Raw genomic sequence first — 11,992 nt, 5'->3', positions numbered from 1 at the left:
CCAGGCCAACTTGCAGCCCCTGCGCGCGCTCTCCCTGGGTCCCCCAGCAGGGCAGGCGTTGCCATAACAGTGTCTGGGACGCCCAGCCCTGGGGACCCCGCCTGCTCCTTGATGATCCTCACCTGGAGAATGAGGCAAAGATGCAGGTAGACAAGCTCCAGAAGGAGGTGGACACACTAAGGTCAGCTGCAGCTGACCAGGTCTCATTTGGTGGCTGCCCAGCATTGGCCACACGGTGAGATGCTCCAAAGAACAGGACTTTCTGAAATTATTTGATTCTTGGAAAGAAGAGGAGGAGAGACTGGTGGGCGAAGTGGAAAAAGTCAAGGGCATGTTGATGAAAGAGTGTGAAGAATTAGCTTCCAAGAATTCGGCGTTAGAATAGCAACTGTCAGAAATCCAGAAGTCTAATACGCAGATCAGACCCAACACAGGCGCACTGAAGGGCACGCGTGAGTTGAAAGAAGGCCTCCCCTGTCCTCAGGATTTCTGAAACGTAATGCAGCTTCTTGACAGCCAGGAAATCAAGTGGACAGCTCGAGTCCAAGCTCTCCGTCAGGAGCACGAGAAAGAAAAGGGTCAGCTTCTGTCACATATAGAGAAGCTTCAAACCTCTGTGATAGATGATCTAAACGCAAGTCACGTTTTGTACAAGGCAAGGATGGCACAGCTCTACCAGAAACTCCAGGAGCGGAATGCGGCGATTCTCACTCAAAGGCAGCTGATTAAAGAGTTTGCCCGTGAACCATTCAACAGCATCAGTGAACTGAAAGGGAATTCTCTAACCCGGCACGCTTTTGAATCTAAGTCAGCAGCCCCTCAGACTCTGGAAACCAAATCAAATCTAACAATGCCACTTGAACAACGGTCATTCTTGTCACACATCCTGGAACCACAGAAGAACTTTCAGAGGACGTGAAAGGAAGACAGAGGGAAGAGAAAGCAAATGATAAGAGACACTAAAGGAAAGCATTCACGAGGAAGCCTGTCCACACCAAGGAGATCAAAACAGTCTTGGAGGGGAGCTTGGTGGAGGAACCGGAAACCTTGGGTATTAATGCAGATAAATAAACAAACATAAATTTGAGGTAGCGACCAGTGAAATCTTAACAGACTGATTATTTTTGTGTGTTAAAAGTTTAGAATAATGTCTGAATTGCTTTTCTCATTGTTGAAACCAAATACTCTACACTCACAAGTTAAAGGAGGAAAGGTTCATTTAGCTCAGGTTTGTAGAGGTTTCAGTCCGTAATTGGCTGGCTCCAAGGCAGGGTGGCCTGGCAGAGGAGAAACAGTCCATGGCAGGGTAAGCAGAAAGCATCAGCAACATCAAGTAGTAAGCAACAGACCTGCCTACCTTCTTTTGTCCTTTCATTCCATCCAGGCTAGAAGCCTGTTAGTTGGTTCCACCCACACCCAGGGTGGGCCTTACCATTATCTACAACGAGAACTATGCTAAACCAATCAGTGGATTAATTTAGTTATCTCACACCCTTGGTACCCCCTAGACCCAGCCACCCACTAAAGCTCATGAGACTTTGGGAGAATATCTAGATATAAACCATAAACCATTCCAACCCCGACCACCCATCCTCATGTGTGTCCTTTGATTCAAAAGGCATTTTGTCCATCCTTAAGAGTTGCCAAAATCCTAACAGTTTCAGCATTGCTGAAAAGTCCAAGTTCCAATTCCCCTCTGAGATTTAAGGCAAACTCTTCACTTTGAGCTGCTGTGAAAATGAAAAGAAAGTTAAACGCTTCCAACATACAGGGGCACAAGATAAACACGTTCATTCTAAATAGCAAGATAAGAAGGAATAGGACCAAATAAGACCAAAATCCAGCAGGGCAAGCACGGCCAGCATCTGGGGCAGTCTGCAGCAAGGCGTAAACTCCGAAGGATTTAGATGGCGCTATCACTGGCTGTAGCCCTCATTGTCGCGAGCCGCAACGTCAGAATCCTGCCGGCAGGTCCCAAACCCGAGGGAAGAACAACAGGAGAGCAGTTTCACGAACTTAGTTCCAGGCTCAGGCTCTCTTCGTAGCAAGGCCCCGTTTATGTTTCAGGGTGGGGTATATATAGGCTCAAACCGAAACCCAAAGTGTAAACCTTTATACTCTTCAGCTGCATGGGAGCGAGGGCTGCACCGGAGCGAGAGTACCGCCCACACATTCCAGAGGGAAACAACAACAACCATTATGGGTTACATCTGCTACCAGCTGAACTCGCCCGTGGCTATGGGCGACAGCACGTCGGTGCCGGCGAGGTGACTCAAAGTTCAATCATGGCTAGGCCTGTGTCAAGGCTCACCACACCTCATGGCTGCTCTGTTGGGTTGATTTTGCTCCGTCCTTGCAGCTTTCCTCAGACAGTCCACGTCCCTGACTTCTCCAAACTTCTGGGGTCTCCACTGCACTTTTGGCTTCACTCTCACAGACTCACGCACTGCCCTCTCAGAAGCACACTGCCTGGCCTCGCAGACCTTCTTTTGAAGTCTGTGTGGAACCCTTCCTGACCCCACAAGTCACATTCCGCGTGAGCCTAAAACCAGCATCACACGGACGATGCCAAGGTCTGCTGCCAGCTGGAGCAGGAGCCAGGCTTCCTTTTGTCTTAGCAATAGGGGTAAAGTATCTGGATTGCTAATAGCTATGAACTCAATCCTGAGGGACATTCCCGGAAGAGGCTGCTCGGGGGCTTTCTTATCAAAGCAAAGTTTTTCACCTTTGCAATTTTCAGGCGGCAAAGGGTGGAGTCCTGCTGGTTCTTATGATGCCCTCAGGCCATCTCCTCTAAAAGATTAGCTTTTCTCGCTAATCTTTTCAACAACCAAGTTCTGCTCTGTTTCATATTTACAGGCCACAGCTTTACTGGAGCTTCCTTTCTGACCAAACTCAGAACATTCCCCGCTATTCTTCTGGGCTCTTTGCTCTTGATTCTCGATATAGGTCTGACTCGAAGCCCCCAATAGCAGCCACGCCACCACCTCATCTTTGGGTGGCACTGAAATTTCTCCCACCAGGTTTCGTTTGCCACAACTAACCTCAGCCTCCTGCAAAATCTGTACACGTGAGCAAAAGATGTTTAAGAGGCAGCACCTAGAGGGAGAATCCATTCTGGGATCAAGATATAACGCATGCCTTGCTGGGTTTGGGTTTCCTCGGGACCTGTCATTCTTTTCTTTTTTTCCTACCTCCCTCTTTGGAATAAGGGTATTGATCTTGTGCCTGTTCTACCGTTGTTTTAAAGTGTAGATGCTTTATTTTACATCGGAGACTCTCAGCTTGACTTTGAATTCTTTTTTTTCGCTCGTGTTTGCATTTCCTGCAGTTTACAGTCATCCTGGGGCCCCCCATCCCCTTTTTCATATTTGTTGATGTTATTTGTCACAGCTCACACTATGGCACAGAGTTTTTGCATTAATTGGGGTTATTTAGTGTATGTGGCACGTCTTTATTTTCTTATTTCGCCTTGTCCTTCTCCTCAATCCTCATCCTAGTTCCCTCGCACCGCTTCTCTACTGGAAGAGACCCGTTTTCTTGTCCCTTTCTATGCGTACTCTTTTTTGTTTGTTTGTTTGTAGCATGCCTCATTCAGAGAAGAGACATCACACAATATTTAACCTGGCCAATGTCTCCTCTCCAAACTCATTATTTCCTGTTCACTTCACATTGCATCTTCCGGGCGCACCCATGTTTCTACAAATGCCTTAAAGTTGCCTTTCTTTATAGCCAAGTAGTGTTCCGCTACATACGGACGCTACATTTTGCTTACGCAGTCATCTGTTGAGGGAGACAGGCTGCTTCCACTTCCATGATGATGGTACCAGTTTAAATTCTCACTGACAATGGAAGAGAGTTCCTTTTTGTCACAGCCATGCCAGCATTTGTTATTGTTGATTTCCTAATGATTGCCGTTCTTTCCGGAGTGAGACGAGACCTCGGGGTTGTTTCACATCACGCTTTCTCTAACGGCCAGAGACGGTGACCATTTTTTCATGTATCTGTTGACCGTTTTTATTTCTTTCCCTGTGGCGTATCTGTTCATTGCTCTTGTGCATTTCTTCTGGATCTTTCATTTTAGGTGGTTTAATATTTCTTTTTCGGCTCTTTGTATATTCTAGAAATCAGTCCCTTGTCCAAGGAGTATGCAGTGAGATTTTCCCCCATTGTGTAGATTGTGTCTTCACTCTTCTGACGGGAGGGCCTCCCTCTTGTAGGGCTGGATTTGTTCTGAGAGGCCGGGTTATTATAGAGAGAGACCACTCCTTTCACACAAGGCTGCCTGCCTGGACATCCACTTTTCCCTCTTCGTGAGTTGCATCAGCAAGCCCTCACCAGATGCTGTCTTCTAGAAGAAGCTATTAATTCAGAGTTGGAAATGCTCCAGAACCACCACATAAATAAACTCCTTACCTCAGATAGTCTATCACAACAACAGGACATAGACTAGGACAGTGCCAGGATTAAAGGGACAGTTTGGGGCCTGGGGTGTGACTCGGTAGGGAAATGCTAGCCTAACATGCTCAGAGGCCTAGAGTACAATCCCTACGCTGTGCAAATTAAGAGGGAAGGAGAGACAGTCTTCCCAGGGCAGATAAAAGCAGAAAAGGAGAAAAGACACACAGGGAAGGAAAAACAAACAAACAAAAAAGCTCAGTGCTCTATATGTCAAAACAGAAATAAAGACAAACCTCAAAATATGATGTCACTTGGCCGGGTGTGGTGGCTCACGCCTGACATCCCAGCACTCGGGAGGCTGAGGCAGGAGGATCGCTGTGAGTTCAAGACCAGCCTGGGCTACATAGTGAGTTCCAGAAAAACCAGTCAATATAGCTATTTGGTCAGAAGAGGGAGTCATTAAGCCAAGAATCTTGAGTGACACCCTAGTTTTTTTTTTTTTTTTTTTAAGAACATAAGAGGGGGGATTTAGCTCAGTGGCACCATGGCTGCCTTGTAAGTGCAAGGTCCTGAGTTCAATCCCTGGTGCCAAACGAACAAACAAAAACAGACATAAGGAAAATGGTCAGACTGAGAATGGAGCCCAGGGTACACACACCTGTGTAGCCTGCAGGACATCCTGGGTTCCATCACCAGCATGGCAACAACCAAAGCGATGTCTGCAGTAATGCTCAGTGCAGGGCTGGGTGTATGCCACATGCCTGTCATCCCAGCACTCGGGAGGCTGAGGCAGGAGGATCACTGTGAGTTCAAGACCAGCCTGGGCTACACGGTGAGTTCAAGATCAGCCTAAGTGACATAAGGAGACCCTGTCTCAGAAAGGAAAAAAAAAAAGCCAGAGAAGCAAAATTTATAACAGTCAACAAAGAAAAGTACTCATCACCACCACAAAAGAAAACACGAAAGAGATGAATATTGTAAGTCAACACACATCCCCAAACAATCATTTGAGGACCTGAAAAAGTCATCTTAATTCAGAAATTACTAAATTAGACATGGAAATGACCAGTGAAGAAAATGGGGTGGGGGTGATTTGAATCGACTTGGGAAAGAAATAGAAAAGGGCAAACTTATCCGAGGCACAGGATAATTTATAAATGCACCGACATAGTCATACCTCACCTGTCTGTGGCACGTTTAAACTTTTCCAACAGGTCATCAGGTTGGAGTTTGCTTTGACCATTTCTTGTTCTGAATATTGCAGTGTACACATTCTATATATTCCTCATTTAGCTATGCTTTTGTTTGCACAATTCTTACACGCAGTACTGTAATGTATAACAGAACGTAAAACTACAGTACTGTATAGCATGGGACAATCAGTAAAAATTAGTGCTGTGTAAACAAGGTGTGTTATAAAAAAATAAAAAAACATGGAGGGCCAGGGATTTAGCTCAGTGGCCCTGCCACTGGCCTCACAAGCGCAAGGTCCTAAATTCAATCCCCAGTACCAAAAAAAAAAGGACACTGAGGCTCTATGAACAAGAAAGATCTGCATATATTGTACATGCCTGAGTGTTTCCGCTAGTTTTAAAGATTTATGCAAGTTTTTGCACACAGTAATACTTTTCTTTCCCATTGCTCAATAGCCTTTTGTCTGTCGAGCACCACTAGGGCTTTTTTTTTTTTTTTAATTCACCTATTGGTGGACAGGTGGGTTTCCCCAATTTGGGGACATTTCTAAACGAAGTTGCTGGGGATTTTTCTTGTTTCCCGTTTGGTGACTTTGTGACTCACTGTGACTCACAGTGAGCGGAGGGAGGGCAGACTGCAGGATCAGTTTCCAGCTCTGCTCTTTCCCAGCTGTGTGACCTTGGGCCAGCCACCTCACCTGTCTGTGTTTCAAATTGCCCCCAATGGAAAATGAAGGTTGAATCATCTACCAGCGGTTGGGGTGGGTTGAGTGAATCAATATTAAAGCAACAGAAAAGTGCCTTGTATTTGCAAGCATTAAGTAAATATAAGCAGGGCTGGGGATTTAGTTCAGTGGTGCCACTACCTGCCTTGAAAGCATGAGGTCCCAGGTTCTATCCCCAGGACAAACAACAACAGCACAAAACCAAACTACTATTAAGCAAATATAAGCCACGGTGATTCATCTCTAAGGCCCAAGTCAGCAAGAGGCACCATAAATAAGGACATCAGCAAACCTGGAGGCAGAGCCTGGAGCCAGAGGGGACCGTGTTTCTGGGAATAATGGGGTGTTGTACGTCCAGGCTTGACATACCTGGAGTCAGTATAACAAAGGAGGCTAGCTTTACGAGGCACTCATCTCATCAAAGGCGTCCCACAGCTCGGCCATGAGAGGAGTGGACCAGTTCTTGAGACCCTGGAGCTCGCTTCACCTCCACCCGCTGCCTGAGATTCCTGGAACCCCAGCTGCGCTATGAGACGCTGGGTCCCTCCCTCTCACTACTTCCGGCGCTGGTACCTAGTTCCCTGTTTCTCTTCCTACGCAACCGTAGATTCAGGGAGTGAGGAGCAGGGCGTGGGTCACAGAAGTGGTCGTTCCCCCCAGCCCGGAGCACAGAGGGACAGCAGCCGCGAACATGAGAGACGCCGAGGAAGCCAGGACGCAGCCGCTGGGCCCCCAGGGTGAGGCTGGGCCGGGACTCTGGGAGTTCGGGGGTGGGGGTGTCCAGGGAGGTCAGGCGGGTCCCGGCCTGTCCAGGCCCCGATCGATGCTCTCCCCATTCAGACGAGGAAGAGCCGACATCCGGTGGCACCGGATATTTCATAAAAGGCTTTGGATTCCAACCGACTTACTGCCTCCAGAACATGGCAGGTAGACTAGGCTTAGGGGTGCGCGGGACGGGTCCTCACCAGGCCCTGTCCTGGGGAGGTGGAGAGCGGGGATCGATCGGGTCTTCTGGGTGCTAGGGAGTGGGAGGGGCGTTGTTACGCATGGTCCTGGGGAGGTGGAGACTGGAGGACAGGTGTCCTGAGAGCGAGGGAGGGGTGGGGACTTGGTCCTGGGCGCCGAGGAGTGGACGGTGCGGGCTGGACTCCACGGGCCTTTAGGAGGCGAGGGCAGAAGATCTGGGCACCTGAGTCTTGAGCGGTCGAGGCTGGATACCTGCATTTCTGAATCTCACCGATATAGAGGCTTAGGCTCTGTGGAGCCCGGGTCCTAGCGGGAAGCCCAGGAACTGGACTTCTGGGTCCTGGAGAAATCGGGACGGAACTATTAGGCCCTGAGATCCTTGAGGCTGGAAACTCGGACTCCTTGATCCCGGGCAGGTGGACACTGAGGGCGTAGAATTCAGTGCCCGAGGGAGGAGGGAGCCGTGGCCAGGAGGAAGCGACATGGGCCTGCCGGAACCTCTACCCCACCCCCTCCCACAGGGCGCCTGGGCCGGGGCTCCGTAGCCCCCGTGCTGCAGCTGCTCTCCCTCGCTCTCTTCACGGTGGTCCTGGTGGTCATCCTTGTGAAAGGTCAGGAGGGCCTTGGGGTGGGGCTATTTCGGGTCCTTCAGGCTCCTCCAGGCTCCTCTGGGGAGGAGAGGGGAGGGAGGAGGAGCAGGAAGGGCCGGGCTCCCTTACCCTAACCCTGCAGCCTCCCCTGGGGGTCGGGTGCCTCTTCACAGGGCACTAAAACAAGACCCTGACCTCTCTCAGATACAATGTCCCTGGGGCCCAGTTCAGGTCAAGGCGCACAGCAAGTATTCGATAATTGCAGGTTCTTTTTAACTCTGTACAGTCTCCAAGGTCCCCAGCTACCAGGAGCGGAGGCAGGAAAAACAAAAGATCGACAAGGAAATGAGCCAGCTAAAGACTGGAATAGGTGAGAGACTGGACTCGAGGTCCCCCAGAGGCCCACGTCACCGACCCAGTTTGAGTCTCAGCTTCCTTCTCTGTGAAACAGGTGCACGGGGTAACAGAAAAGAATAGCACTTTGTGTTCTCAAGGGGCCGGGTGTACAGTCAGCGCTCGGTCTCCCGGCCCCCGTTTGAGTGAAAACTACAGCTCCTAGCCTGGAGGAGAGGGGGCCATGACTTCGGGGTTCTCCAGGGGTAAAGGAGGGGCTCAGGAAGTGGAGAGGAAAAGGCTTCCCCTGGGGTGCGGTGGCAAGGGAGGCTCTGAGTCTCAGGGACTTGAAGGCTGCGCAGACAGGGACATGCTCATCCCAACATGGGTCCACCCCACCCTCCGACAGCCGGCCTCTGCCGCCCCTGCCCCTGGGACTGGACGCTCTTCCAAAGAAACTGCTACTTCTTCTCCCAGTCCAAGCGGAACTGGGCTGACTCTGTCATCGCCTGCCAGGATATGGGAGCCCAACTGGTGGTCATCAAAAGTGTGGAGGAGCAGGTACCCTGGAGGGACCTTTTCCTGGTCTGGGGTGTTCATGGGACCACTGATCAAGTGAGATGGTTAAGTCGGATGAGGTTTTTTGGGAGAGGGGCTGCCAACCCCGCTTGGAAAGGTAGAGTACAGCGGGTATGAATGTGGGGCTCCCAAGGGTCTTGCAGAGTGACACACACAGGACTAAACGTGGCTGCAGGCTCTGAGGGACGCCTACAGTGTAAGCGGTTCCACTTGGGGTGTGGGCGAGAGTTTAACAGCTTCCTCTTTGGGAGGGAAGAAAAAATCCTCATGTGTACGTTTTGCTGATTTCCAGATAGAAATGTTCCCACCAGGAGATATAAAGATAAACATGTATATTCCAAGTGCTTGTGATGAGAGACCAACATTGCATGGTCTGTTTGCAATTCAGGACACATCTGCCAGTCCAGTACAGATGTGGAAAGGACTCAGAACTCCTAAGTACATGAGGGAGCTCCTGGTCTAGTGCCAATAGAAGGCAGAAGGTCAGAATTTTCTGCCAAGAGGTTGGGGAGATGCTACCTGAAAAACCGGGGGCAGAGCTGCCTTCTGACTTCCCCCACTCCCCCCTCCTCCTCCAGAACTTCTTGCAGCTGAATGCTAAGAATAAAGGCCCCACCTGGATGGGACTCTCGGATCTGAAAAAAGAAGGCGTATGGCAATGGGTGGATGGTTCACATCTGTGGTTCAGGTAGATCGTGGGACAAGGGAACACTCTGTACCATGGCTTAGGGTTCTGAAACCAGGATTCAGGCACACTCTTGGTTCCTCCCCACTTCCTGGTCCCTAGTCTGCGAGATATACTGACTTGAGGGAGGTAATCTTCATATTCAAATGAGGATATACACCTACGTGAAATAAATAAGTCACACATGTGCAAATACGAATAGTTTCTCCGGTGTGAAAAACTAAAATAGTACTCAAGATCCTAACGGGATAATTAGCAATGTGAAATAGGAAGAAAAGGGCTAAAGGTGTAGGGACAGTGGGAAGGGTAGGGGAAGGGGAATAAGGGAAAGGGGAAAAACTATGAGAAAATGTAAAAATGGAATTAAAGTGTTTGTAAATGGAGAGGAGAGAAGGGGGTGAAGGGAGGGTGGGGACGAGGGGAAAAAATGAAAACCAAAACCTGTCATGTACAAGATCCCAGTAATGAATGTAACTGTACTGTCTACCTAGAATGTACCAATAAATTCAATTTTAAAAATGTAGATAGAGCAGCAAGTACCTAAAATTCTACCAGCAGAGACACAAGGGGAGCTCCCAGCCTGGCAGGTGATTGAAAATAGGAAAGGCTAATGGAAAATCTGAGGTATAGCTAGGGCAAAGTTAAGGAGAAAATTCCCACAAATGGGGAAAGACCAGGGATGGTCCGGAGGTAGAGGGTAGGCCAAACTGGACAGTGGAGCAAGAGCCTTCCGTGTGGCATCCGTGAGGACGCACCTCTGAGACACAGTAAGCAGGCTCAGGCCAGAGAGTTTTTCGTGTAAGTGGGTTCTGGAAAGTAGGTGTTGTTCCTGGTAGTCTGGTACTCGGCCCTCGGCAGCAACCCCAGAGTGCCAAAGTCCAGTAAGGGAAGTGGTTGGCGATGTGGTATCCAGGTTGGGTGTTTGTGTCTGAAAATCAAGCCCTCAGGAAGAGACCACTTCTCAAGCATGGGGACAAGGGTAAGAGGCCAAGGACAAGTGACCCTGCGTGTCCCCGGGGGCCCAAAACAAGCCGTGTCTGCCATATGCCTGCAGGATAGATGTGAAAGTGTCAAGGTTCAGAGAGCTTGAACTACAGACAGCTCGCGTGGCGGTGGGGATCTGGGACCAAAGATCACCTTCTCACGGGTCTTGCAGCTTGTCAAACAATTGGCTGCCGGGAGAGCCCAACAACGACGGAGATGAAGACTGTGCGGAGTTCAGAGGCGACGGCTGGAACGATGGCAAATGTAGAGTTGAGAAATTCTGGATCTGCAAGGAACCCGCGGCCTCCTGCTCCAGCCCTTGAAGTCCTGTCTTCCTCTTCAGCCTCTGCAGTCAGACGTCCTGCCCGGGTGGAAGAACTTGGCCCACATTCATGCAGGTTCCTCTTCCCTCTCTGCGGGCACAGAGATCTTCTTTCTTTTAATGTACTACAGGTAGATATTAATAAAGAAAATATAAAAACGGGTATATGAAAAAGTATTTTTTCATAACAAAAATAAAGAAAAATAGTCATGAATACACTGTGTATTGTGATTTTTTTTCGTCATTGTGTTTATTGGTACATTTTACGTACACAGTACAGTTACATTCATCATTGGGATCCTGTAGCTTTACATGACAGGTGTTGTTTCTAATTTTTCCCCTTGTCCCTGCCTTCTCTTTGCCCCCTCCTCCCCTCCCCATTTAAAAACACTTTATTTCCATTTCATTTTCTCATATTTTTTCTTTTCCCTTATTCCCTTTCCCCTACCCTTCCCACTTTCTCTACACCTTTAGCCCTTTTCTTCCTATTCCACATTGTCAATTATCTCATTAGTATCTTATGTACTATTACAGTTTATTCACACCAGTGAAACTATTCGGTATTTGCACGTGTGTGACTTATTTATTTCACTTAGGAGTATATCCTCAAAATGTACCCATTTTCCTATGAATGAATCTAATTTCCCATTCTTTATGGCTGAGTAGTATTCCATTTTATAGAAAAACCACATCTTCTTTATCCAGTCTCCAACTGATAGACAAATGGGCTGTTTCCAAGTTTTAGCTATTACAAACTGCACTGCTATAAACATAGGTGCGTATATATCACTGTGATATGATTATTTTCATTCTTTTGGAAAGATACCCAGCAGAGGGATGGCTGGGTCAAATGGAACCTCTAGTCCCAGCTCTTTGAGGTATCTCCATATTGACTTCCATAGTGGTGTATTGTGATCTTAAATGCTTTTTTTTTTTTTAAGACAGAGTCTCCCTTTGTAGCTCAGGCTGACCTCAAACTCACTACGTAGCTCAAGGTGGCCTCAAACTCATGGCAGTCCTCCTGCCTCAGCCTCCCAAGTGCTGGGATCACAGGCACGTGGCATTATGCCTGGCTTGATCTTAAAAGAATATATTATTCAATTGCTAATCTATCTCTCAACTCATTTCCTAATAATACTATAACTTTTTGGCATAAAACATTTTAATTATTAACCAAGCATCTCACACTTGGTATAATTTTGAACACTTCTTAT

The 11,992-nt window shown here is 48.4% G+C and overlaps 1 protein-coding gene across 3 annotated transcripts; it reads left to right on the top strand.

The window, feature by feature from the left end:
• Positions 1–6,891: 6,891 nt before the first annotated feature.
• On the top strand, positions 6,892–10,920 carry LOC104849284 (CD209 antigen-like protein C). Of its 3 annotated transcripts, XM_010605625.2 has the most exons (7): positions 6,892–7,056; positions 7,160–7,246; positions 7,807–7,896; positions 8,162–8,245; positions 8,618–8,769; positions 9,366–9,475; positions 10,629–10,920. In XM_010605625.2, exons 1-7 carry the CDS (start codon positions 7,011–7,013, stop codon positions 10,777–10,779), a joined length of 720 nt encoding a protein of 239 aa, XP_010603927.1. In that variant the 5' UTR covers positions 6,892–7,010; the 3' UTR covers positions 10,780–10,920. The 3 variants fall into 3 exon arrangements, with proteins under 3 accessions (XP_010603927.1, XP_010603929.1, XP_010603930.1); XM_010605627.2 differs by lacking the exon at positions 7,160–7,246; XM_010605628.2 differs by lacking the exon at positions 7,807–7,896.
• Positions 10,921–11,992: the final 1,072 nt, after the last annotated feature.

Source organism: Fukomys damarensis, unplaced genomic scaffold (assembly GCF_012274545.1).
Source record: "Fukomys damarensis isolate Sample0158 unplaced genomic scaffold, DMR_v1.0_HiC HiC_scaffold_37, whole genome shotgun sequence".
NCBI lineage: Eukaryota > Metazoa > Chordata > Mammalia > Rodentia > Bathyergidae > Fukomys > Fukomys damarensis.
This window is presented reverse-complemented; position numbering and strand designations above follow the sequence as displayed.